The sequence below is a fragment of the Phodopus roborovskii genome, unplaced genomic scaffold (assembly GCF_943737965.1).
Source record: "Phodopus roborovskii unplaced genomic scaffold, PHOROB, whole genome shotgun sequence".
NCBI classification, from domain to species: Eukaryota; Metazoa; Chordata; class Mammalia; order Rodentia; family Cricetidae; genus Phodopus; species Phodopus roborovskii.
The window spans coordinates 32,441,250-32,469,199 of NW_026126407.1; the positions used below are offsets into that span (position 1 = coordinate 32,441,250).

Here is a 27,950-nt window from a genome sequence, read left to right on the forward strand (position 1 = left end):
TCTGCACAACAGGATGAGCTGGGAGGAGCAAATGCCCTGATGAGAGGGTTGAGCATGGGTTATTACCAACTGGATCATGCCATGTCAACTATAGGCTAATTTTGTTTGCCTTGTGTGTTTTAATTTATTATTTGTATGTTCATGTACATATATGGGGAGGTGCATGGTGTATGCTATGGCACATGTGTGGACAACTTGCAAGAATAGGCCCTCTTCTTCCACCATATGGGTCCTAGAGATCACACTTAAGTTATGGAGCTTGGTGGCAAGCTTCTTTCGCAAATGATCCATCTCACACGTTCTACTTGCCACTTAAAGGTAATGTTAAGGAGGTAGCATGCAAAGGTGGGTTAGACAGAGGACCATGAGCTTATTGATTCAGCTGAGCATGAGGGAAGTCTAAGAAAGGTCTTTCAGATCTAGCTAGCTTTTCATAGTAGCCAGCCAGAAATAGAAGCATCTTCACTCAGATAAATAAATAAATATATATATATATATATATGTATATATATATATATATACATATATTAACGTTCATTCAACAGCTATATGCTTTTATTTCTCTCTCAGGGTTCCTCACGCTAGTAATTATTACAGTTTTAAGACAAATCCGTTCTTCTTGGGCTGCAATTACAATGACTTATACATAGAGGAATTTACTTGGACAGCTTCAGTCTTTACAAAAATCCTTGTCATCTGATACCCTCACTTTGATGGGCCCTTGGCTGTTTCCAAAATCCAATTTCTCTGCCAAGAGTGGTCAGCTTTAAAGACACTTGGATATGTAAAAGAAATTCATATCATAAAAGAAATCAGCAGTTTTAGAAATGAGTCAAACTTGTGATGCAATTTTGTGGTATTACCTACATCCCAAATAAAGCAGTGGGCACTGAACTCAGAAAGCTGGCAGTAAAGGGGAGACACAGGCACATGTAAGAGGAAAGCAACTGAAGTCAGAAAGGGACCTGAACTTGTGTCTCAGAAGAAAGGCAACTTAGATACCAGAAAGCAGCCAGGCAGAGTAAATGAGCACTGTGTAAATGGAGTTCAGCTACCACAAACAGGCAGATGCTATCTGCAAAAAGAGTTTTGCTTGGTGTATTTTTAACTCCCTCTACTGTTGGGTGACTGAAGCATCTCCCACCACTGTGGCAAAAAGTTCACTATCACTGACAATAACAAGTCCAGTGGACTAGCCATAAAACTACAGAGATGACTAAAGCACTAGGCAGCGAAGATTTGTAATTACAGCACCTTCACACTGGAAGATAAAATGAGACTAGACCCATAGCATCAGAGGAAAAAAATGAGACTTTAAAAGGCAATCACAATGTCCCCAAACTTATTTTTGACAATTCAAATATCACACACACCCCCATGCTTAATCCTAAGGAAAGGTGGCAAATTAGAGAGTAAAGATTCCATCTTCATCATCCCTTACATGTGACATGTCACTGAGGACACTTTTACAATCTTCAATGTTGTCTGGCCTGTAAAGAGAGGGAAAGGCCGATTACAAAACAGAAAAAGCAAGGTCAAAGGACCTGTTAAGCTGTAGCACCCTTAAACCCAGGCTACAGACAGCAGACTCCATCCTGCCCAAGCCTCCTATTTTATAGGTGGGAAAACTGAGGCTATGGGGTACAGAGGGCTTTTGCCAACCTCTTGCAATAAAGAGAATATAACTTGCTTTGAAAAGAATAAAATTCATGGCCTAAATGAACTGATGTCTCAAGGGATCCCCAGCTTTGAACTCAGAAAGTCACCTTTCAGGGCCTCAGATCCCCCACCTAATAATGTATCATTGTTAATAAATATTACAGTGCTGATCATATTAATTATTGCAATGATTTACACCAAATTGTTTCATTTATTTCACCCTCAAAGCTATAAACAGAACAGATATTCAAAATCTAATCCCAGAGACACTTGCCATACTTTTTAAAATAAAAGCAAGTAGGGATACACACTGGTCTATGGGGCAAAGGAAGCAAATCCCAGGAATAATGCTGCAAACACGTTATCTAATTTCCATATTGCTAACCCTCTTCTCAGTGACTCCATACAAACAATGTGCTTTAAAAATGAGTCACTCGGTGCTGAAACAGCTTCAAGCAAAGAATACTGTGGCATGCATCATCTTTCACATGCTATACTTCCATTTACACTCTCCGCTTTCCTTAGTCCTATTTGGACACACGTGTAATGTTAACTGAGACAGAGGTTAATGTGAGTTAAAACTCTGCACCCTTTTCTGTCTCTAATGCAATGTCTCTCTAGCCCTGTGTTTAATCAGAACATAAGCACAAGTCATTAAACCACTGAGTAGTATCTAATCATGTGTAGCAGCCTGTATAATCATCGCAACAATCACCCATGCAAGATGAATTACCTCTTGTGTCTCTGCAAACAATTGGCTTCTGTGACTCTCCCTGAAAAGACAAGGCCAGGACGTGAGCGGAGCTGTTCTGTGAACTGCTGGGAGAAACCCACTCCCTTCCAAGTAGACTAGACCAGCATTGTCAGGGACAGCCTCTCCTTCCCCGGGTTAATGCTTGCTACTTCTGACTTTCGATCCAACTCCTTCATTGTGACTATGGTGTTAAGTTGTTACATTTTTAGTAAAATTTTCATTTTAAAATGTTTTTTTCATAAAACATATTTTCATCATTTGTCTTTCCTTTACCCAACTCTTCCCAGACCCTCCCCACCTCCCTATCCATCCAGCTTCAGCTTCATATTCATATTCTCTCCCATTCTCTGTCTCTCTCCCTCTCTCCCTCCCTCCCTCCCTCCCTCTCTCCCTCCCTCCCGCTCTTCCTCAAAACATTAAAAATAAATCCGGAACACAATAACAAGTCTGAAAATCAAAATAAAAACACTAAAAGAAAGAACACCAATAAGCAATAAGACCAAAAATATAAAACAGAAAGTGCACACACAAAAGAGAAGGAAGGAAGGCATGGAATTTGTTTTGTGTTGGGCAGCTATTCCTGGGCATTGGGACTGTCTTAGAGTATGGTTGATATACACATTGAGGAAACCTGTTTTCCCCAACAGGTATCAATCACAAAAAGTTCTGGGTTAAGAATAGAACTTTGTGTCTACTTCCCTTCTCAGTGCTGGGATTTTGTCCAGCTTGGATCTGTGTAGGCTTGTGCATGTCCGTGCTCAGGCTCTGTGCATGCTGCCCCAGTCCCAGCAACTCCATGTGTGCATCAGGCCTGTTGTTTCTAGAAGACTCTGTTTCCTGGGAGTCGTCCACCACCTCTGGCTCGTGTAATCTTCCTGCCTCCTCTTCCAAATAAAGCCCTGGGCCCTGAGAGGAGGGTTTGATAGACATCCCTCTTTGGGCTGAGTGCCCCAAAGTCTGTCACTCTCTGCACATTGCCCAGTTGAGGGTCTCGTTGTTATTTGCCATCTACTGCAAGAAGGCACTTCTCTGATGAGGGTTGAACAATGCTCTGCTCAAAGGGAATAAGCTATTGCACTTTTGAGTTGTTTAGTACCTCATATTATAAGGACTCACCTGACGTTGTGTGTGTGCATACATGTCTGTGAATATTCATACATGTGCAGGCTTACATGTGTATGTGGGCCTCTGTGCACATCTATGTATATGCATGTGGAAGCCAGACCTCAACTTTGAGTTTTGTTCCTCAGGCACTGCCCACCTTGCTCTTTGAGAAAGAGTCTATTACTGGCTCAGACTTTGCCAATGAGCTAGGCTGACTGGCTAGAGAGCCTCAGAGATCCACCTGTGCCAGCCTCCCCAGCACTAGGATTACAAGCAAATGCTACAATGCTTGGCCTTTTCACATGGGTTGTGAGAACTCAGGTCCTCATGCTCAAGTGAAAAGAGCTTTACTGATTAATCTATGTCCCCAGCATCTTATTTGGGTTTGAAAGCACTTTTTATGAAATAGACCAAGAATCATCCCAAACAGCAGCTATAGTTTCATGTAAGTACAATAGCAAGCATCCAGGAAGTTCTAAATAGTTTTTGCAGTACTCTCCAAGGATAGGTTCAATAGTGAATAATCTCATTTTATGGCTGACAGCTATGAAGCACCAATTTTCTTCTGTTTTATAATAGTACTGGGTGCTGTGTGCCTGTACTTTATATGAAAACCATAATTCTTCTTTCATAGCTCCTTTTTTTGCAGGATTTATAGTTTTCTTTTTGAGGTGGGGAAGGTTTAAATCATAGCTCAGCTTCAGAATTTTATGAAAACATTGGATCCTTTTCCCTGAAAAATGTAGGCATGAACATATTTGCAAGCCATTTCCAAGGCTTCTCTCTCCCAAAGGCCCTAAGCAAGTCTGCTTTAAAGATGCAAATAAGAGAAAGACTATTCACAATGTTACTCCTGTGACACTCCTGTGAAAATATAAGACAGGGGTCCAGGGATATTTTGAACTGTAAGAAACGAGTATTAGGGCTAGAAAGATGGGTCAGTGGTTAGGAGCACAGGATGTTCTTCCAGAGGACTCAGGTTCAATTCCCAGCACAGACATGACAGTTCACAATTGTCTATAACTCCAGTTCCAAGGGATCTGACACCCTCTTCTGGTTTCCATGGCACCGGGCATACATGTGGTATACAGACATATATGCAGGTAAAACACCCCCACATATAAAAAAATAATGTATTTTACAAAGAGAATAGCTGAGCAGTGATAGCTCATCCCTTTATTCCAGTACTCAGGAGGCAGAGGCAGGAGGAGATCTCCGAGTTGGAGGCCACCCTGGTCTACAGAGTGAGTTCCAGAACAACAGCCAGGGCTACAAAGAGAAACCCTGTCTCAAAAGAACTGAGAGACAGACAGACACACACACACACACACACAGAGAGAGAGAGAGAGAGAGAGAGAGAGAGAGAGAGAGAGAGAGAGAGAGAAGAGAGAAGTAACAACAGTCCTTTCAACACAAGTCAATAACAAAAACAAAACAAATTAGGCACAACTTGGTATGGTATCTGTGTGCTATCAATGAATGTGCTCTTGGTCTCATTTTTTCATTATCAAAGTGTCAGCTTTACCATGAGGACAATACACAAAGTCATTTGGTGGTGATGAGTTTACCTGTCACCCCCATGGCTGGGGTAACGACAGTAAGAACTGACCCTTTTGACGGATTAAAGGAAAGGGTAGGAAACAGAAATATCCCTCCTCCCCTGACACTCCTGAGTCACCACAGCTCTGCTGTCCACCCACAAATGTTCATCTCTTCAGGTCTATCACATCTGGCCCTGCCCACCTTACCTCGAAGAAGAAATACTAGAAACAGTGACACCATCAGCACAAATCCCACACAGCAAGCAATGATCAAGATGTTGGTCTGTCTGTTGCCCTGTCAAAATAACAGGCAAGGTGATTGGCCCCTCACTACTGAATACCATCATCCCTGGAGGGTACTATGGGGCACCTCTCACCCAAAGAAGGCCTTCCAATCACCAGAGTCATCATTACAATTCATGATATTCTGCCTTGTGTGTCTCCAAGTCAAAACAAACTCAATGTTCTAAATGAGGTGTAACTTTCCCTAGCACATCAAAATGTTTCCAAGGGACTTCATTGGTCCCTTCTGTCGTTGTTCTCTCATGAGCACTGCAGTGCCATTTCCCACGGGGGACAGGTATGTGATGTCACCAGGCAGCCTCACTCATTGCTCATCAAACAGAACATGAGAGCAGGCATGAGACCCATCTCTGTGTCCTTGTGATGGTTAATCTTGCGAACTCCATTGCAGAAGGGTACCCAGGAGGTTAGAGAAGCACACCTCTGAGTGTCCATGAGAATGTTTTTAAACAGGATTAACTAAGTTGGGCAAACCTGCCCAGACTGTGGACTGCACCATCCAGTAGACTGGGGAGCTAGATGAGGGAGGGGGAAGGAAGCCAAGAACACAGACATTTTCTCTTTCCCTTATCTTTCTCCCTCTCCCTTTCCTTCTCACTCACTTTTTTGTTTTGCTCCTCGGCTGCCATGATGTGAGCTCCACCATGTTCTTTCTACCATGATGAAAGAAAACACTGAAACCCTGAGCAAAATGATGCTCTCATCCTCTATGTTGTTTCTTTTTGGCATGCTGGCAGGGCAACAACAACAATAAAGCCTACTGTCCTCATTTCTTTTCCTGGTCCTGTAATAAATAAACTTTGAGAAGCAGCTTAAGGGAGAAAGGGTTTCTTCAGGCTCGGATCACAGTTCCAGGGAATTGTCCATCACAACAGGGAAATTAAGGCAGCCAAAGCCTGAAGCAGCTGGTTGCATCTCATCCACACCCAGAAGCAGAAAGCTGTGAATGCATGCTGCCACTCTGCTCCCTTTCTCCACTCATATAGCCCAGAACTACAATAGGGGATGACACCACCCACAGTGGATGAGTCTCCCCACCTCAGTTGATATTCATTATAATCCCAGAGACCTATCTCATGGGTGAGTCTACATACTGTCAACTTGACAATTCACATCAAGCACCACAGTAACTAAACACCACAATTAAGCCCTACAAATGAGATTTGCCAAAGTGTGACCACCACCTTCTCCACTGATTTCATTTCCACTCGGAAAGACACTGTTCGTTTTTATAAAAACATATGCTAGTTGTGTGGCTATGTAGTGAGCTTGCTATCTTTGGTTTTTAAATTAATACATATTTTTAAAAATATCTCTGTGTAAACTTTTAGGAATTTAAAGAGCTGTTGCACTGAAACAGGCATTCAGTCTTCTTATGAGGACATTCTCACTTTCCTTGGGCCAGCTCAACTCCTTCCTCCTTCCTTGCTTCCTTCCTGTCTCATTCTCTAGCACATAGAACCCAAGGATCAGGCAGAAACACAAGCAAAGACACGACTGTCTCCAAGAAGGACTGCCTTCACAGATATCTGTGATGCCTAATGTCTTTACTTGAAGGTACTTTAATCATTTTTGCAATAAACACAAATAAAAGGAAACATCAGAAAAACAAGAGCATTGGTGGAGGCAGATGCTGACACCATAGTTGCATCAGTAACACTGGGCTTTACATAAGGGACAGGTAATTATTTTTCTTATTTTCATAAATATTTTTCTTTTTGCTTTCAGAGCATCTGTGTATGTTGAAGTAATAATCAATAGTACTTCTGTCAAGCATACAAGTTCACAAATCTTTGACCACTTCATAATAGTTACTATGCATTAGCCATTTAGCAATATTCTGTTCCCCCAAGCCCATCCGTGAAAACCTCTATTGGCAATTTCTAAAATCAAAGTCAAATGCTTCCAGTACTTCATAGATCTTTTACCTGATTTGATTCAGCCTTTTTCAACAAAGACTTGCTTGTCTTTAATGCTGGGGAGGCAAAGAGCAGAATGTAGTTAGACTTGCTGTGAAAGAATTAAAAGTACCTACTGAAATAGGTCTGGAAAGCAACCTGCTAAGCTAGATGATTTATGCAATTCTGCAACACCATCTTTCTGTTTGTATAAGTGATCTATGCAGATTTTCTTTGACATAGCTCTACTCAAACTCCCACTGCTCTCCAGCGTGACCTCAGAAGAACAAAACATTCACACTCGGCAGATGGATTAAAGGTGACCCAGAAAATAAGCATTTGGCTTCGGTTTTTCTTTTCTCCTCCTCCTTATTCTTATTCTCCAGTATTACGTTTTGTTTTGTTTTTTTTTTTTTAAAGAGGAGATTTATTTGTATCTTATGTGTGAATGCCTGCATGAATGTATGTGTGAATGCCTTCATGTATGCATGAGTATATCTGTGCCTGAAATCCATGGAGGCCAGAAGAAGGCATCAGAACCCCTAGAATTGGAGTGCCAGGCTATTTTCCAAGGACTAAACCTGGGTCCTCTGCAAGAGCAGCAAGTGATCTTAGCCACTGAGTCATCTCTAAATAAGATTACATTTTATTTAGTGTGTGTGCTCTTGGGAGGAGGGGAGGTATATGTGTACACATGCACACATGCAAACCTGCTTACTTGAGTATCCAGGTGCGTGTGAAAGGCAGAGGATGACATGTGGGAACAATTTCTCTCCTTTCACCATGTTTGTCTGGAGTTTCCAACTCAGGTTGGCTTGATGGCAAGTACTTTTACCCATAAATCATCTCAACAGACCTGGCTCTGATTTTTCTAGAAGCCCCAGCCATGCATTCAAAACCCTTATCCAGCAAGGAAAGCTACCTGTCTCCCAGTTAACAAATATTTATTAAGAATTTATTATCAGCCACTCTGCTAGCTATAACCTAGACCTTTTGGAACTTACCACATAATACATAAAAATAGAAACTTAATAACATAGCAACATATTGGTCAGTGATGAACATATAGCCAACAATGGGACCATGAAGTTACTATGGAGTCAAAAGATTCTATCATCTAATGTCTTGGCCAGCAGAATGTCACTGCAAAATGCACTGTTCACTTTGCTGCTGCTGCTATTGCTGCTGATGCTCTAAATGTACTTGACACTAACCATATGAGTATACAGCAAAGGCAATTGTGTACTTGATAGCAGATGGTAGCCATGGGCTATTCACTGTCCTATATCTTTTATCATTAGAGTATAGGCTTTCTACTTAGAAAAATATATTTACTGTAATGCAGCACACCCTGTTTCTCTAGCAGCAGCTTCATATATATTGTGCTTATTATCATGCCTTTGATTTGATACCCTATTTTCTTTTTCATAGACTATACTGTGGTGTGTGTGTGTGTGTGTGTGTGTGTGTGCATGTATACACATACCATATATACTAATATCTCATACTCTGGTTTCTCTTCAGATCGTATAAATCTTTTCCCTTTTATAAATATATCTCATATTTATCATTTATATAGCATGTGCATGTACACATGATATGTTTACATATCATGTAACTGTGGCATGCAGTAAGCTGCATCATTTAGGAATCTGGAAGTCTGTGATGGTCTCACAAGTGTCACCTCACTTTAAGACTTCTCATCATTAAGCAATGTGGTAGGTTAATTTAAAACAACCATATAAAACTAGATGAAGAAAGAATGCAGGATATCCCAGGGGGAATCATGAGGATGCAGACTGTTCTGAAGGGTCAGAAAAGCTTCTATGAAAGGAGACGTTGAAGCTGAAACAAACAAACAAACAATCAAAATATCATAACCAATAGCTGAGGTCCAAGGGACCTTTCTTTCAGGAATTCTCAAGTTGTAAGCAGCAGCTGCTTAAGATGCCAAGATGACTGTACCATAAACTTTACACCCCCTAGGACAATGGTAGTATGCCAGAGGCCAGAGACCAGAAGAGTATGTTAGCCTACCAGACCAATGGCAATGACGGATGTGCATTGACTGCTGAGGAAGGCAGGCCTAGGTAAGACACTCAGCTAAAGGGTCAAGGTTTGTTGAGTCTATGAGAACATACCCTACAGATGCAGAGTTCCTATCTGCCTGTTCAACATGAACCTAGCACATGCCCGGTCTTCAATAACTATTTGTCAAATTGACAGCTAAGAGGAGGTATGGCTGTGCAAGAACCAATTGGGCAAGGAATGGCAATGGGGTGTTTCAGACAGTGGGAACACAATCAGCCAAGCCTTGAAGACATAAAACAGCATGGTGCCTATGCTGACAGGCAGACATCTGTGAGGATGGAGTGTGATGGACAGGAGCAGCCGGAGATTGGCTAGTGTGCAGGACCTAGCTGTGGAGGGCTTTATTTTAACATGCTAAGACTCTACTGGGTTCTCATGCCATTAAAAGACACAGAGATGTTTGTGCTGGATGGGGCCTAATCAGGACAAGGGAACAGCCCAGGGGGACCTCATCTGATTCTGGTAGACGAAAAAGGTAAGAGAAAAGGTTACAAAAAATGTTTGATGGGGGATAGGAAAAATTGAATGTGGACATTAAATGCAGGCTACAGAGAAGAGCCTTAAGTAACTGCAGATTCCCACTGGAGACACACGGCTACTAGCTAACAGTTGATGAAGACACTGAAGAAGGAAGGACAGAGGAGGATTTTTGAGGGAGACGGGTTATGAGACACAGTCACAGGCACTGTACCAGCAGGAAGCACACAGCTTGTGCGTGCCATTAACCAGTTGATCTATCTGAATCTGAATCAATTTTGTCAAAGGAGTACAGCCAGAGATACTGCGCTCTTGGGGAATCATCAGTATCCATCGAGCAGTTCAAGTTTTCAGAATGCATATCCCATGAGAAATGGGGGAAATCATGACAAATATCAGGAATAGGAGGTAGGCTGGGGAGGTAGAAGAGGAAAAAAAAAAGCAAAGAAACAGGAAAGACCAATAGGAAGACTAAAAAGTAAAAGCAGTACAGAAGCCAGAGCAGAGCATCCAAGAACACAGTAAGACCCTATAATAAAAATAGCACATTAAAAAAAAAAAAAAAGCAGAGAGCAGTGAGATGGCTGAGTAGATAAGGACAGCTACTCTGTAAGCATGAGGACCCAAGTTCAAATCTCCAGGACACTGCTGTAAACCCCAGGATTGGAGGAGGGTAGAGACAGACAGATCTGACAGCTAACTGGTCAACCAGGCAGCTCAGCAGAACCAGTGGGATTCCTATCCGGTGAGGGACCCTATCTCAAGGAAACAAAATGGGGAGCAACAGAATAACAGCCATCCTTCTGTTTTGAACCCCACATGCACAAGTGCACAGGTACTTATACCCATGTAGTCACATGTTTGTCCATAGAAAACATGGAGATGGAGCTTTGGATATTGAAGTATTCAGCCTAAAACAAATCACTGAAATTGATCACTCATGTGCCTCCCCCCCCCCAGCTTTCCAGCCCTTGAGACCAAAGGAGAAGGTTTTGTAGCATTCATAATTGATGTCAGAGAGCTTATTAGTTCTTTGGGGAAACTGGGTTGTTGAATTCCAGGGGGCATAAAAAATGCAAGGAGGAGAGTCAGTGTGTTTTTTCCCACTATGACGACTGACTAGCCTTGAAGTTTGTTTTCTGTTATTCTCTCCCACAGCTGGGAAATGCAAGTAAGAACTCAAAACTCCTATTTCTGTCTGCCAAATCCCATTTTACTGTAATCATCCATGATGGGCCAGTCTGAAATTGAGGCCATCACACAGGAAGCCAGGCTGGGTCAGTTTTATCAGAGCTAATCTGTTTTAAATTGGAATGGGCTAACATAAGAGACACTTTGTAAATACCAGCGCTGGGACATGATACCAAACAGCATCCCCCCCTTCCTCCCCTCCCCACACTCTTTCAGAAAATGTGAAAGGCCACATGTGACTACTGCAAAGGCCACTATGCTGGTCAGGAAACAGCAACAGGATACAGATCAGTGGTTATCTTTCTTCCCTGTGAAATGTAGCTATGTCAGCCATCTGGGATGGAGCTGGTGTCAGGTCCAAAGGAAACTCCATGTCCCCAAATTCCAGGAGGGACAAATGACTATCTGTAGTGACAGCATATCAAAGTGTATGCTGACCTCCTTCAGTATCACAGAAATACCTTTTCAATTTTCTGCCCATGAATGACTGACTCTGTTTCGTGATTACTATGGGAATGTAGGTAACTCTTTGAAATGTGAAACGCTGGTTGTATGTTCTTTCTGTATATATCCAGTTGGATCCCTGGATCACACGCTATTCTAGTTTTAGTCTTTAAGGAATCTCTATAGCAGTTTCCATAGGTACTGACCCCATCAACAGTATGTAAGCACTTTGATCCCAGTTGAAGTGAGGTAAGATTTCTCTGGGTCTGCCTCTGTGTTTGAATAGCAATGAACATTTTTCCATACTTGTGGAATGTGTAGATTCTTCTTTTAGCAGTGTATACACAAATCACCCTATGTTTGTTATTAAGTTATTTGAATTCCTTTTACTTTAGATGCTGATCTGTTATCACATAATAGTAAGTCAAAGTTTTTTCCCATTTGTTTTCATTGTTGTACACAAGCTTTTTAATTTGGTATCAAATGACTCAGTTGCAGGGCAGGGATGTGTGCCTTTAATCACTGGCTCTTCTTTATGATCAAAATAATTATTGTGATGACTCACAGGATAAGTACTGAGCAAGAGCATGCTGAAATGTCAATTCTTTCCTGTGTATTGTCCCCTAAGAGGTAGGTCAAGGCCGGGATGTAATTTTGGAAGTTGGTGCTAATAAAAGACACTTACCAAGTACTTATTATATACCAGAACTGGACTCAGGGCTCTTATGCATTGTTTCATTGTAAGGCATTGTCTAGATCCACCGGGAAGGTTTGATTATCCTGTCCATTATGTATAAGAAATGGGTTTGGAAAGACTAAGAAATTTATCACAGCTTGAAGAATATGTCTCTTTGATTCTTTGGACCTGGGCTTTTAAACATTTTATTGTATTGTTTATAAGATAGAGGTAGGGACTAAATGAAGTCCCTATTGGATCACCTTCAGATAGTGTGAGATGAAAAGTTAGATGAAGTTGATGAGAAGGATGAAGAAAGACAAAAGCAAGACTCCCTCTTCCTTTCTCATGCCAAGGGAATAACTTTTGGAAGAGAAGAAAATCTAGCCAAAGGGGCAGAGTGGGTTTCAGAGAGCACAAGATCAGAGTCAGTGTTACATATGGGCCACAACCTGTGCCCCACCAAGCCACAATCAGTTCATCCACTTTCCCTCTGAAGCCAATTCAAGAGCTAAATTAATAGCAAGGAGCAGAAAATGAGGCCACATTTAAGAAGAGAAACAGAGAAATCCAATAATTCCTCCCCTCTTGAGGTCATCTTCAGGGTCCTACAGTGATGGTTTTAATCCAAGGTAAGAAATAAGCATAACTAAGTTCAGGTGTGGTCCCTGCCCTCCATTGTCTCAGACCACCCCAAGTCATCCCTAAGAGGTCAACTGGCAATTGTGAACTGCTTGGTCCTCTGGAAAAGCAGCAAATTCTCTTAGCCCCCAGTGGATCTTTTCATACTCTTTCCAGAAAACAAAAGCAACAACAACAAAACCAGAACAAAATGGATGATAGCTACTGATACATAAGCCTGTCTATACTCCCAAAGTATGGCACACTTTTAACTAAAGTGACCATGACTTACTAGTTGTTTTGTGTTATTTTGCTTTAAGACAGGGCTCATATCTCTCAGGCTGGCCTTGAACTCATTAAGTAGCTGAGAACTACCTGAACTTCCTCCTGTCCCCACTTTCTGAGTGTTGAGATTATAAGAATAGATCCAGCTTACCTGGTAGTGGAGACTGAGCCCAGGATCTTTGTGCATACTAATCAAACGTTCTACCAGTTGAGCCACAACACCAGTCTCAACTTATTCATTTTTATATACCCTTTGTCATCTACAAAGTAGTAACTAAAGATAATGTTGCCCTTTTTCATGTGTCTAAAACAAATGTAGAAGAAGTATAAGATGAAGATATGAAACTCTACCTCTAGCCATGCCTTCCTCTGAGAATCCTTTGACCTAATGAAAACCAAACTCACTTTGGAAAATGAATCTTGGCTGGCATTGCCGAGACAGTTACAGTAAGAAAAGGAAAAAGAAGAAACATTTTCCCCAAACAACCTTACCATACTTTGCCAGCACTTGGCCTCTAGAGCCAAGAATAGGAAAGTAAAAATCAGATGCCCTATTACCATAATGGTGTTTGCTGTTGCCAGCTGTACAAGACCAACCTCACAATTCTCAATCCATCTGAGCACACACTGCTTTGACTTCACCTGGTTAACAGTGATATCTGTACGTTAAGCTCAAGCTGGGCCCTGTTCTGATTTTTCTGAATTGTGTAAAACAGTATTTTTCATCCCGTGCCAGACCCTGAGAAACCACACTTTACAAGTGGCATTTGACTCAGTCTTGCAGGCTAGCTCTGTACCTTGTGCATGTAAACAGCACAAAGAGTTCAAGGCAATGCGTGAGACACAGATAGATGAATAACTAAAGCTTGGGCCACTGTAGGCTAAACTTACCAAAGCAGATTAGGCCCATTAAAATCATATCAGAAAAAGAAAACAGGCCTGAAAACTTTCTGAACACACCAGACGTGACAAGTTCAATGCCCTCCCTGGGCTCTATAAACAGGACATTTAACTTTATAATGGTAATGGCCCCATGAACCCATCATCTAGCCCTTTTGTAACCATTCTGTAACACATACATGGACATAAATGTGGATATGTTTGCTGTGTGATATATAATGTGTGACTTGAGAGTTAATACTAGTACCTAAAATTAAAATTAAAGGACTTGCAACCAGCCAGCTATCAGGGGAATTCAGGAGCATTTGGCAAATTATAGCCAACAAAACCAATTTATCTTGTGAATCTGTTATCCAGTGAATTCTGACATTGTAGAAAGAAGCTGTCATCTATGTTTCTGATCTAGAACACTAACAATAGTATGAAGATTTTGTTTAGGGGCTGAGAGAATAGTAAAAGTAAACATTAGAAATGAATATAATATCCTGCCCTCAAGAAAGCTCTGTTGAGGAAAATATGTCAGCTAGACCCAGAAAAAAGGTCAATCCTAAGTGGTTGGGGAAGGGGCCAGTCTGGAAAGCACTTGTCTTCCAAGTTCAAGGACATTCAATTCCCAGCACCTGTGTAAAAAGGAATGTATGATGATGGCATGTCTAATGGCATGTGCTTATAGTCTTAGCACTGGGAGGCAGAGACAGGAGGATCCCTGAGACTCATTAGCCAACAGTCTAGTCCACTTGGCAATCTCCAGGCCAATGAGAGACTCTAGAGACTCTATGTCAAAAAGAAGAGGGTGGTGGATTTGAAGATGACATCTGAGCTGTGGTTGTCATCTAGCTTTCTCATGCACAGGCACACACACCCCCATGGGAACATACACACATACTTATATGCTCACATTCTTACAAACATGCACACATAGACAGACATTACAAAGATTTTTGTTTGTTTGTTTGTTTGTTTTTGTTTTTGTTTTAAGACCAACTCTCATTGGGATAAGTTTTCCACAATTCTACAAATAGTATTTCTCTGTTCTTATGTTCTTATGTTCTTAGACCTACAGTTGAAATTGAAGATCCCTGAAATGTAGCTAGAAATCCCAGCTCTCTGTTAATGTAGCTGTCTGATCTTGGGCAAGTCCTAGTATATGTAATATAGCAAAAACATGGAGGTGAGAATGTGTCATCCTAGGTAGAGCTTCTTCCGTTGAAGACCAAACACTTGGAAATTAGAAAACACTGAGCTAGAAGACATATGTACACAGAATTGCCTTACAAAATGAATTGCAGAAATCTAGAGGCCCTTGAATAAAAAACTGAACTCCAGCTCCTTTTTTAAGCCATGAACTCCTCAGCTGTGAAGGGAGGAGAACCTCCACAGACTGAGAAATACAAAAGGGACAAAGCAACTGAGAAACAACGGGGACACACACACACACACACAAACACACACACACACACACACACACTAAAGATGCCTCACCACACCCCCAGCAATAAAAAACAGTGATTGACAGGTCTACAAATCTGTCTAGAAAGGAAGCTATAAAAGCTTTCGAAAACCCCCTCTCCCTGATGGTGGGGAATTACTACTATAAGATTTTTAAAGCTTCTGAAACCTCCCAGAGTTTGTAATTTTGTCGCTTATCCCATAGTGTGGTTAGTAGTTTTAAAAATACCATAAAATTAAAAAGTGTCTATGTTCTTAGCAAGAATATCGAGTTAGGCAAAAGCTGATGTAAATGGCATCTTATTATACATCCTCTGCACTAGCCTAAAAAGGAGGATTGTGGCAGAGATGTAAAGAAGCAAATAAATAAATAAATAAATAAATAAAGGATTCTTCGTGATAACTATCATTTACCAGCCAATAATTACACATACTTTCTCGTGCATTTCCATTCTTAACAGCCCTGATATAAGCACCACCATCGTCTACATTTTATATTTTAAGGAAACTGTGATTTAGAAAAGAACAAAGAAAGCAATTCATCTGAAATCATTAAAAATGGAAATAAATCGCCACAAAATGGTGCCATAACCATGTGACATTAGGCTGCCATAGAGCTCTTATAACCCCTCCTGGAGGCGATGCAGAAGGCTGTGAGGAGCACTGGGGAGGCATTGAGGAACCCACAGACAGAAGGGATAGCTAGGGAGCGTGTCACATGTTTTTGCTATGAAGTACAGAGGGTTGGAGAACCCTGCAATGGCTACGTCTGAGAAGGAAAGAAAACTTACATGCTACCTTCTCCAGAGTTTTCAAAGTTGTTTGGTTGTATCCACAGTAGAATTGTAATTACTAGCCATTTGAAGCAGTGCAGGAGTTTTGGAGAGTCGAATGTGATAGACGGAGCTATTCATCTCTTGCAGATAATAAGCAGAGAGACAATGGAGTGAGAGGCGGGGTACCCCCAGAGACCTGGTCCTACCATTTACTTCCTCCAGCTACTTATCATCTCACAAATTTTCCAGAACTTTCCAAACTAGCATCACTAGGGGCTGGGAGACAGCCTTTCTGTTACATGTACTTCCTGTTCTTCCAGAGGACCTGAGTCCCAGTTCCCAGAAACCAAGTGGGGTGGCTTACAACTGTCTATAACTCCAGCTCCAGGGGATCTGATGCCCTCTTTTGGCCTCTGCAGGAACCCACACACAGGTGATGTACACACATGCACATACACACACACACACACACACAACCTGACAATAAGCTTTGGAGAGCCCCCAAACATTTAATGTCTAACTATAACACAAACAACAGATAAGAGGTAGCTATTAGAGATGGACTTTCAGGACAGGGCATCTGAAAACCATGTGGCCTCAGAACATTTAGATAAAATAGGACCCTGAATATCTACCAAATAGATCTTAAGTGATCTGTGAAAATACCTTAGTGTTGACACAACACTTAAATATGTGCTAAGTGAACCCCAGTTTCTTCCATAATGACATGTAACATAGAGACTTCCCTCTTACAACATAGTCCTCTTTCACAGTATAGCCCACAGATAGGGCAGCGAGAATTCTGTCTGCTAGGATTTGGCCATGGAAAAGTCAAATGACAATTATCAGGGACAGTAGTGTAGGGAGAACATCAGAGGGCATCTTCATCTCTTGTAATTCAATATAAACTAGTTTAAGATTTGGATGTAATGACAGGTGATAGTTTTGTGAACAACTCTGACTGTCTGCCATCACATTTCTCCTTCCTGCATTCTCTTTTACTTTAAAAACAGCACCCACCTTTACTCTAACCCATGAACAAAGAATGATGGATCTTGACAGCCTACCTCCCCTAAGTTGTCAACTCCTAGTCCAGATTTCTATCCACCCCTGCCCTGAGTTGGTGCAAGTCAGAACTTCTCAATATCAGATCCCCCTCACATCTCCTCTCGATTTATAGTCCTACATTAAGACCCATCATCTCCCCTCCACTCAGGATTGTCTGTCCCCTCCTCCGATCCATCTCCTGAGCCTCCGAGAGTGATGCCACATTGCCTCCTCCACACAGTTTGAAGGGTAGATGTTTTCTCTAATAAACACAAAGATGCCCGACTCTGTCATGAGAACAAGAGAGGAACAAGATGACATGTTCTTGGGGGACTGAAAGAACAAAGTGAACAAATGGTCATTTCAAGTGTAGGGAGGGTATGGAGAAGCATATAATCTGTGGGAGGAAAAACAAATTGTCTCAGCCTTTTCCAAGGACAATCTTGTAATAGCTATTAAATTTAATAGTGCACATTTTTCAACATAACATCTCTACTTCATTACCAGCTCCCTTAAAGAAATACTAGCATAAATACTTAAGGAAGTACTGGGGCTGAAGGAAGTGCACTGTTATACTGTGTATAATACTAAAACCTGGGAGACTGAAGTGCCAATCAACAGGTAATGAAATAGCACCCAGCAGCTTAACGTGACATGGCAGATCTTTATACAGAATGAGAAAGGAAATGGTCTGATGTGCAAATGAAGTGAGTAAAACCAGATGCAAAGGCTTCATGTGGATTATTGGATTTTTTAAAAAGACATAGGCAAGGAAAAAGAACAGATGAGAAATAGCAAGGAACAACAGCAGCCAAGTTCAGAGAGTGTGAGGCAGGAAGAGGCTGAAAGGCTGCATCCTGCTTTACAGGTCTCAGAATTGGTGTGGTGCTGTGGCGGAGAGGGTGTTCATGAGAGAAACAAATAGACACAAGCAAAGAGCAGGAACAACTTGCCCAGTCTTTCTAAAAACAAAACAAAACAAAACAAAAAAAAAACTATCTTCTAGAGCTGGGCATGATGGCACACACCTTTAATCCCAGTACTTGGAAGGCAGAGGCAGGTAGAAGGCCAGCATGGTCTGCAGAGAGAATTCTAGGATACCTAAGAGTACACAGAGAACTCCTGTCTCAAAAAAAAAAAAAAAAAAAAAAAAAAAAAAAAAAAAAAAAAAAAAAAAAAAAAAAAAAAAAAGAAAAAGAAAGAAAGAAAAAACCAAACAAGCAAACAAACGTATCTTATAGGGTTGGACAATAGCTCAGCAGTTGATAGCATTTGCTGGTCTTCCAGAGGACTCGAACTCAGTTCCCAGCACCCACACTGGTGGCTCACAACCACCTGAAATTGCAGCTTCAAGGGTTCCAATACTTCCATGAGCACCCACACACGTGTGGCATTCACTCACACAAACACATATGCATACATGCAAATCAATATAAATCTCTTTTTTTAAGTGTATCGTGTGGGCCAGTGAGAAGATTTAGTGAATAAGGCCTTTACAGCACAAATTTGATGAGTGCAACCTCCTAGAACAAAGATAAAGACGGAAGAAGAGAAGTGACTCCACAATATTGTCCTCTGACCTTCTTGTGCATGTCATGGGACAAATGTCACTATTCACATATAATAATAGCAAATAAATAAAATTAAAAGTAAATGTATAGAGTATAAAAATAAACAGTTTTTGTCCCAGCTTAGTTTTTTGTTTACTGTATAGTCAGAAACAGAAAGAAATAACAAAATCAGTTAAGAGAGCTCAAATAATAGGTTTTGTACCAGTTACAAACAAGTTTACACCATCAATACTGGAGATAAATTTTATAAGATTACTCTCAATGGGAATATACACATATAAGTAGGGCAATAGTACAAAATTATCTAGAATGTTCCAACTAGTAATATAGATTGTGTCAGAAGGGGCTGAGATTAAGGATAAAATGTGTAAGACAATTTTGTTTCCCATTGTTCTGCATCCCCCTCACAAAAGCACATTGGTGTAATGTCTGTATGGTTTTTAAAAAATAAAAAAATAAACAAACAAATGGAAAGGTGATTTGTTTACTACTATCCCTGGTTTTGAGTCAGAAGAAAGGCCACAAGAGAGGGGCCTGAGAAAGCAGAAGGCAAGAATGTTTCACTTTCCTCCTGTCTAGCTAGAGGATGTGGAGACAACCACATGGGAACCAGAATAGCTGATTCCAAGAGCCACAGACAGACACCAGAGTGTTCCCAGGGTCAGAGGCAAGCCACTTAAAGAGCAGAGATCTCTCTGACAGTGATGCTGAAAAGTCTCACACTCACCAGTTTCCTGTGTCAACTGCTGTGAAGTTGATGAAAGAATCCAAGCTTCAGACCCTTGGAAAAACAGAGAACAAAATCCGCCTACATTTCCAGCCAGAAATGTAATAGTAAATATTACAGAGGTGTCATGTGTAGGCCCCCAAACTCCATGACTTAAAGAGTGTTATCTCCTTCCTCCGGCTTTACCTACCACCCTCCCTCTAAGCTATGTGAAGGAACCAACCACAAACATGGCCCGATGTCAACATGCCCCAGGTGGACATTCTTGCACAAAGGACTGAGATCATCACTGGATCACTTTTATTCAGCATTTGCATCTCCCCAGCCCGAGGTGGAAGGGAAGACCCAAATAGTATGTTCTGCATACCTGTAGGAATAAGCAAGGCTGTGCCTGCAGATGTGGTCACCATGCTGGATGAAGAAACAGTTTCTGATTCTGGAGGGAAAACAATTTTTTTTAAACTGTTAAAAAAGAAAATAGTATCGATAGTGTGGTGGGTGATGAAATTCAGGACAACTTTTATTATCTATCATCTTTGTTATTATTGATACATTTCCAGTTTTTCTCCAATAATCGAAGATGCTTTTTTTAGAATTAAAAACAGATTATAAATCTTGTTTTAAGATAATTATTAAGTTGGGGAGATGGCTCAGACAATATAAAGTGCTTGCCACTCAAGCATGAGGATCTGAGTTTGGATCCCTGGCATTCATGTAAAAAGTTGGTCATACTGGTATGTGCCTGTAACCCCAGCAGGGGGAGCAGAAACAGGCAGATCCCTGGAACATGCTTCTCAGGTATTCCAGCTGAAAGTGTGAGTTCCAAGTTCAGTGAGAGACCCTGGGTCAAAAAGACAAGTTGAATAGTGTGTGTGTGTGTGTGTGAGAGAGAGAGAGAGGGGGGGGGAGGGAGGGAGAGGGAGGGAGGGAGAGAGAGAGAAGTCCATTGCATCAATTAAAGTTGTTTATGGGAAATAAAAATGTCTCTTCCCAGCAACCAGGAGCTAGGAAGGACAGGCATTATGAAACCCCTCCTCTTACAGATTTTAAGGCCACTAATTATCCATCTTACTTCAACAAATCTCAGTCACTCAGACAGATTTTTACCCCTGATAGGCCCAACTCTGACTAGAGTTTGGTCCATGATAACCTTCAATACACAGATTTTTGCAAGACTTATCCGAGGTCAAGTGGAGAACCCAAAATGCTGACTTTGCATAAATGTAAAGTAAAAGAAACACACACCCATGAGTGCACGTGTAGGTCACTGGGTTACCCACTATAGAAGAATCCACGTCAAGGAAACTACATGTCTGACCAGTTTGTTAGGAGTATGTTTTTCCTGCTGGCCTGGTCTCACCACTATGCCAGCCCCCAAATAACACACAGAGACGCTATATTAGATGTAATTTATAATTCTGTTAGCCTATTACTAACATTTCTTATTGGCTAGCTCTGTCTTAAATATTAACCCATTTCTATCAAAGTATTTCTATGTGGTCTCATCTTATCTGGTGTTCTACCTTGTTGGTCCTACATCTTGTAAACGCCTACCTATTCCTTCCAGAATCCTCCTTGTCTCCTAGCCCCACCTATCTTACTTTCCTATTGGCCAACAGTGCTTTATTCATTAACCTATACAAGAAACATATTTACAGAATGACAACTCCCATCAGACCAGCAGAGGAGAAAGAATGGACAATTCTCACCTACAGTGATGGCAGACCCCTTGGTGAAGATCTCACTGGTTGTAAAACTTGTGGTTTCTTGCAAGAAGGAGCTGGGCGTTGTTGAGGGGCACGTGGTTGCTGCTGTCGTGAGGACAGAAGTGGCCAGTGTCTGAGGCAGTGTTGCACTTGTGGGCTCAGGTGTGGTCATGACTATTGTTGGAAGCTCTGTGGTAGTCATGTAAGAGGTGCTGGTTGGGCCAGTGGTTGTGGTTGCTTTTGTGGTTGTTGGGGCTGTAACCAACAGAAGATGTATTTGGCACCAAGCAGAGATGGGGAATTGGAAGCACCAAAAACTCAACCCAAGATCTTTCCACTTTTGTTGGCCACTCTTGCTCTGTTGGCATGGATCAGTCACTACAGCTGAGTTTCTTGCCTACATTTCTGTCCTTTCTGGGCTGTTTGTCACACAATGACTACAGAAGTCTTATATACATAAAAGGAATCTATGCATGCCATTGCCCTACTTAAAATTCATCAGCAGTTCTCCTTCTCTATCAGGTTTTTAAAAAGAACAACAACAAAAACACTTAGGTCTGCTTGTTGCCCTGCAAGGCATCCCCTGTACTTCTGTCATTTCAATCACATGTTGCTAGAAGAGAACCTACTCTCTTTCCTTAGCCAGCTGTCCTTTCTGTATTTCTTTCACTGCACCCATGACCTCCTAGCCATAGCAATGTCTGCCTACACCTGCGGTACATCATCCTCATTCCAACTGCTGATCCCCTTCAGTAGGCTAGCCCTTACCAAGCTCTCAGCTAAACGCTCTCTTTTATGTAGTAACAAGTCTTCCCTGCCATTTGCCCTGATACTTGATCACAATAGCATCTATTGTATTTTTATAACCACATTTATTTGCTTATTACTGCTTATGTCTACTCCCACCAAACTATGAGACATTTGATCTGTCCTCTGCCATGAATCCAATACCTATCACAGTGTCTGGTATTGTACAAATAAATCAATGTGTAGAAGTGGGTCCACAACCAGGAGTCACAGAGCACATACACAGTCTTAATACTTGGAAGCCTAAAACAGGAGGATCTCTAGTTCAAGGTCGGCCTAGGGTACATAGTGAGACTCTATCCCAAACATAGACAAAGTGAGCCCTATGTATGTGACTTTGGGTGAGAATGTAGACTTTGCTATATGTTAAAGATTAATTTGTGCCAACCTCTCTTGATTCATTAGCATAGATTTGGGGCTCATTATATGCAGGTTACTGTATGGCTCTCACCTTCTCCAGAATATGCTAAATTCCTATAGGCTTTAATGAAGCAAAAGGATACCATTTATTCCACTCAACTTGGAATTGATCCTGCAGAGTACTGAGGCCAACAATATTTATAAACTAGTAACTAGTTAAGATATCATGTCGATGACTCTTGTTGGACTAAGCTAACATCAATAAACTTCTCTTTCCTCTTTGATACCACAAGTTGGTGTAAGAGTAAAATATGCAATTCTGCATGGGAGATCACTAATTAAAACCATCCAGTTCCAAATTTAGAGCACATGAGAGCTATCTGACAAGACTAAGAATATAGCCACCCGCATCCTAAAGGTGTTTATTGTTCACATACTTCAGCCATAAGCTCCATGTGGCCTGTTCTATGCAGACCTAATCTTTAAGAGTGTCTTCACATCCCAAATTTTACCCAAAGCATCTGATAGGAATGGAAAGAAAGAGGGCATGAGAACAGCCAGGGGTGGTGCCCAATGCTAGGCCACCCTCTCCCTGCCGGGAGTCACAAATCATTTGCTTGTAGACTAAAACTGATCCATGGATATTATACAGTTCACATGGTGTTTTTTTTCTTATTACTCAGAAATCAGTCAATATGAAAAAAAATGTGATTCACATAAAAATTGGGAGGTCCAAAAACATTGAATCAAATTTCTGTAAAGTAGCAGAATGGCCCCAGATAGATAGCACCTTCCCGCTTCAGTCCAACTCTTCCATTTATCAGCTGGATGCCCTCATTCATTTCTGTGGCTTTCCTGGCTGTGACTAGTATGTGGACTTCCCTGCTCACACTCTGCAGCTCACCCCTTGAAATCCAGCCTTCCCACCTATTGCTTAAGTAAGTGATGCTTTTCCCCCAGCACCCACTGAATGAATCGGATACCACAGACCACAAAACTCTCAGGGTTGAGCCCCTTTCTCTCCTCACCTCTCCTCAGCTCCAGGTGCACAGTCTTCTTGACATCATTGAACCAGCCAGGCACCTCTATACGGCAGCAGTACACACCACTGTCACCTTGATCGGTGTTTGAGATGGTCAAGGACACCTCGCCCCACCAGATACTCCCCCGAAGCGTGTATTTTAGCGACTTCCTGGAGGTGATTTTCCTCCCATCTGTGTGGATAAGCTCCTGGCTGCACTTGGAATTGGGACAGGCACCTTTACCCCAGCACATGCTGTTGCGGCTCTGGGACCAGGATGGGTAATGACAAGGCAAAGTCACGGACTGGCCCAAAAACCCTATTACTTTATCCTCTGAGGCAGCTGGTGCTAAGGGGAAAATGAGAGAGATGTTAGATTTGCAGATGAAAATCCCTGGAATACGCTGCACCATTTGTGTGCAAACAGAGGCTTCCAAGGAAGACGAGGGAACCCTGAGCTCCTTTAGCACAAATGTCAATGTGTTTGCCTGCTCTCCTGGGCACCTAAATCCACAAGCTTCCATCCCCAAATTAGTGATAGCTGGCCTGGAATCTCTAAACACATCTTCAAAGCAAGACATCTTTGTGTACCTAAACACTCTGCCCCTGCTCTCGAGTGCCATTGAGTAAGTCAACTCCCAAATGAAGAGCCGGAACCTATAATCTCGGTCACATATTTCACCTTAAGCCACTCCAAAACTGTGCTTGCCCTCAGCATCTCACAGAGCAGATATTGTGTGCTGCTGATCGGCTGTCTCAAATGGATTACCCGGCCCAGACAGAATTCTGACAGGAAAGAAAGCTCCTTTATCCTACTTCATGTTCAGAAATGGAAACGGGACTTGCTCACTCTGGATCATCTGTTTGCTGCTAGATAATACGAAGTTAGGGAGAGTTCGTGGATATGTACTTCTTTCACGTTTTTAAATTTTATCAGTGTGTTTGTATGTGGGGGGGGGGTTGTATACATGCTACAATGAGTGTTTGATGGCCAGAGAGTGTGACTCGGTTCCTTCCTTCCACTTTCACACTGCTTCTGGGAATTGAACAGAGGCCTTTAGACTTTAGAGCATCATCCACAACCTGAGGGTCACAACCCCTTTGGGAGTCCCATATCACATATCCTACATATCATATATTTACATCACAATTCATTGCAGTAGCAAAATTACAATTACAAAGTAGCAACAAAACGATTTTATGGTCGGGAGTCACCACAATATGAGGAATTGTAAAGGGCCACAGCTTTAGGAAGGCAAGAGCCACAGCTCTAGCACATACACCTTTACCCACTGAGCCACCTTGCAGACCCTTACTTATCTATTCCTTTCTTAAAAGATGAGTACTAATTTCACTCATGCATATCTCTGATATTGTCTATTCTTTCTCCCCCAATCTCTCCTCAATTGCCCCCAGAGCCTCCCAACATTGTGTGCTCTCTTGTTTAAAAACCTAAGTGTGTTCACTTAGTGCTGCGAGTATGTGCATACATGCAGGGTCATCTACTAGAGCATAGATAGCCTCTCATGGGCCACAGCCCTGAAAACAATGGGCTGTCCCTCTCCTGGCAGTCATCAATTGCCAATAGCTTCTCTACTAAGGTCCGGACTTGATGGTCAGCTTAACAGTCATGCTATGATTTTGTTGGCTTGATCGTGTGCGGATCTTATGCATGCAGTCACAGATTCTGTCTCACTTATTTACCCTTTTCTTTCTTTTATTTTTGTTCCCCTCCTGTCCCCTTATTTACCCTTTTCAAAAAATATTTATGTGATTTCATTTAATGTGTATGAGTATTTTGCCTGTATGCTGTAATCACACTGCATATGTGCCCTGTACCTATGGTAGCCAAATGAAAGGAAAGGACTGGACCTTGGCACAGAGGTCAAAAGGGATTTAAACTTTTTACTGTTTTTAACTCTTCACCCAAAAGTTTCCATATTACTCATCTAATAAAAAAAATTACTATAAAAAAGGAAGCAAGAAATTTGGTGTGGCAGAAAAATCCCCACTGGAGTGACACTGTAAGCGTCACTCTCCATCAGTGTGTGTTTGAGGTTCTTGAAAGAAAGCAACACTCTTCATTATCGTAAAGCATAGACAGTAGTACTTGCCACAAAAGGAATACCAAGGCTCATATGCCAAGAAATATCATGAAATTAACTTCATGGAAGTTCTAACAGTTTCCGAATGAGGAAAAACACACATTCAATGCAGAAACAGAAAGATAACCGTTTCCTTCAGCTATGGAAATACCATGGAGGAAAGAAATCACAGCAACCCTATCAGTTTCTCATGTGCAATTTTCCCAGATTACAGGTGCCTGTGAATGTGACCGCCCTGCCACTGGCAGCCTGTTCCTTCTCCAGCTGGTGACTTTTAGGCCCTTTCCCAATCCAAACAAACGTCAGTTTTACCAGAGTGAAGATGTCATGGACTACCTCTTCTGATATATCTACTTTTGATCCTTGGAAACTGAATTGTCACTGTCTTCCCAGTTGATTGTTTAAATAAAGACACACTAAAAAATAAATAAGCCAGGAATAGTGATACATACCTGTAATCCCTATACTCAGTAGGCAGAGGCAGGAGGCTTGCAAGCTCAAGGGAACCCCTGATACCTAGCAAGACTTACGTCAAAGCCAAACAACAGGGAAATAAGCAAACAGAGATCAGTTCACCAGGCACTGACTCTGTCAAGCAAGGCTGGAACAGCCCATCAATCACTGTCTAGCCACAGACAGGACATGAGTACATAAACCCCAGCAATTTTTTTTTTCTGTAGTTTTACTATGTAACAAAAGTCTTCTTAGACAGGATAAGGCAGGAGAGTCCCGAGTTGAAGTCCTATGTGGGTTACATAGTTAGACACTGTCTCAAATAAATATAGGGACATCAGTAAGTAAGTAAGAAATAAATACTCAGGTAAAATTTAAAGAGAAGAGGTGAAAACAAAAAAGACTGCTTCCGTTCCATGAATTACCCCTGGAATGTCTATATACCCGTGGCATCAAGTGCCAAGTTACAGGAGATGAAGCAGTCCTCACCCGCCTCCTGGGCGGCACAGAGGATCTAGGGACAGAGGCAGTAGAGAGAACACTTAGTGGTGGTGACAACTTCTCTAACACAGGAACCTCAAAGATAAGAACTCTGCAGAAACAGCTCAAAAAGACTAGAAGCCACAGGCGAACAGAAAAAGCTTGAGTTCACTAGTGACCTGGCTTGACCTCCTCTATTCAAGAATAAGAGAAAGAGGGAGAAGTGGAATGATGCAAGATATGTTCACAATGTCACCATTAGTGACCTGGAGGGCTATGGCCCTGAGCAGAGTGGTTCCTGGGCACTTCAGGGAATCCTTGTAAACTGACTCTTCATCTGTGTCAAAGCCTGCAAACAGTGTGTGGAAGAGAAACCTCCCCTTAAATGGGCACAGAGATACCCATGTGTAAACACTCAGGAGGCTGAAGCAGGAGAATTCCAAGCAGACTGGGCTACACAATGAGATTCTGCCTCAAAGAAACAAAAGCAAGGGCCAGGCATGTTGGGGCATGCTTTTAATCCCAACACTTGGGGGGTGGGCAGAAACTGGTGGATATCTGTGAGTCTGAGGCTAGCCTGGTCTACATAGGAACTTCCAGAGCAGGCAGTTCCAGAATATAGAGACCCTGTCTCAAAATACCAAAAGGGGGCGGGGGAAGAAAAGAAGAGAGAACTCATTTTGCAGCCCTATTGCTAGCAAAACAAAATAAAATAGAAAGCAAATAAAAGTAAAGGGAACAATAAACTTTATTTAAAAAAATAAAAAAGCTCTCAGCAGAACAAAGCCCCTGCCTCTTGCTTTGTAACACCTACAGGTGACATTTCTCACACCCTCTCCTTTGACACCTTGTTTCTTCTATGCCATTGCTCAAACTGTTATTTTGAACCCAAGCCTGGATTAACACACCCCTAGGACCCCAAATTAGTCCCTAGGAGAAAAAAAATTCCCATGTAACAAAGCAAGGAAAATATCCTATAAAAGTTCAAGTCTAGAAGAAGGCAGGCATTAGTGGAACCCCAATTACCCAACATTCTATCCTCTCCAGGGCCCAGAATGGAAGCCTCCAGAACACTTACTCAGATAAAGCCACCAAAGCTCAGTCACCAGCCAGAGGAGGAGAAGCTCCTTGGACATTTTGACAGGAGTCTGTGTGTCTGTCAAAACCCATGCCTTATATCACAATTACTGCTGACAGGGTGGGACACTGGGCTTTCATTTCCCTTTCTGCATCACAATCTTCCCGTTCCCTTATCCTGCATGACCTCCCTCAATCTGGGATGTATGATCAAATGTGCTGAGCACATGGTGGGCGGTGCATGGGTGTAAAAGTGTGGAGGGACAGTGTGGGTGTCAATGTGCTTCTATATCCTTTTTCCTGCATGCACCTGAGCGTCTGTGTGTGCCTGCTCGTGTGTATGTGTCAACTACAGAAGTCACAGTGTTCCTCATGGTGACCAAAGCAAAGGTGAACTGAGATTTGACTCCTCCCTTTCTGGGGACTC

At 41.9% G+C, this 27,950-nt stretch overlaps 1 protein-coding gene across 1 annotated transcript; it reads right to left on the reverse strand.

The window, feature by feature from the left end:
* Positions 1-1,293: 1,293 nt before the first annotated feature.
* On the reverse strand, positions 1,294-27,636 carry LOC127219790 (T-cell immunoglobulin and mucin domain-containing protein 4). Its single transcript, XM_051181559.1, has 9 exons — positions 27,525-27,636; positions 23,416-23,757; positions 21,224-21,475; positions 19,882-19,950; positions 19,515-19,568; positions 7,290-7,336; positions 5,266-5,353; positions 2,393-2,432; positions 1,294-1,490 (listed from the first exon to the last, which is right to left on the reverse strand). Exons 1-9 carry the CDS (start codon positions 27,580-27,582, stop codon positions 1,406-1,408), a joined length of 1,035 nt encoding a protein of 344 aa, XP_051037516.1. The 5' UTR covers positions 27,583-27,636; the 3' UTR covers positions 1,294-1,405.
* Between the last annotated feature and the right edge of the window lie 314 nt (positions 27,637-27,950).

Excerpts from the sequence above, each read along its gene's own strand:
- LOC127219790 (XM_051181559.1), bottom strand. The coding sequence starts at position 27,582 with ATGTCCAAGGAGCTTCTCCTCCTCTGGCTGGTGACTGAGCTTTGGTGG. Across the intron at positions 7,337-19,514 it reads GCAGTTGACACAGGAAACTG|CATTAAAGACAAGCAAGTCT; the intron begins GTGAGTGTGAGA and ends TTGCCTCCCCAG. Across the intron at positions 1,491-2,392 it reads TGTTTGCAGAGACACAAGAG|GCCAGACAACATTGAAGATT; the intron begins GTAATTCATCTT and ends CTCTCTTTACAG.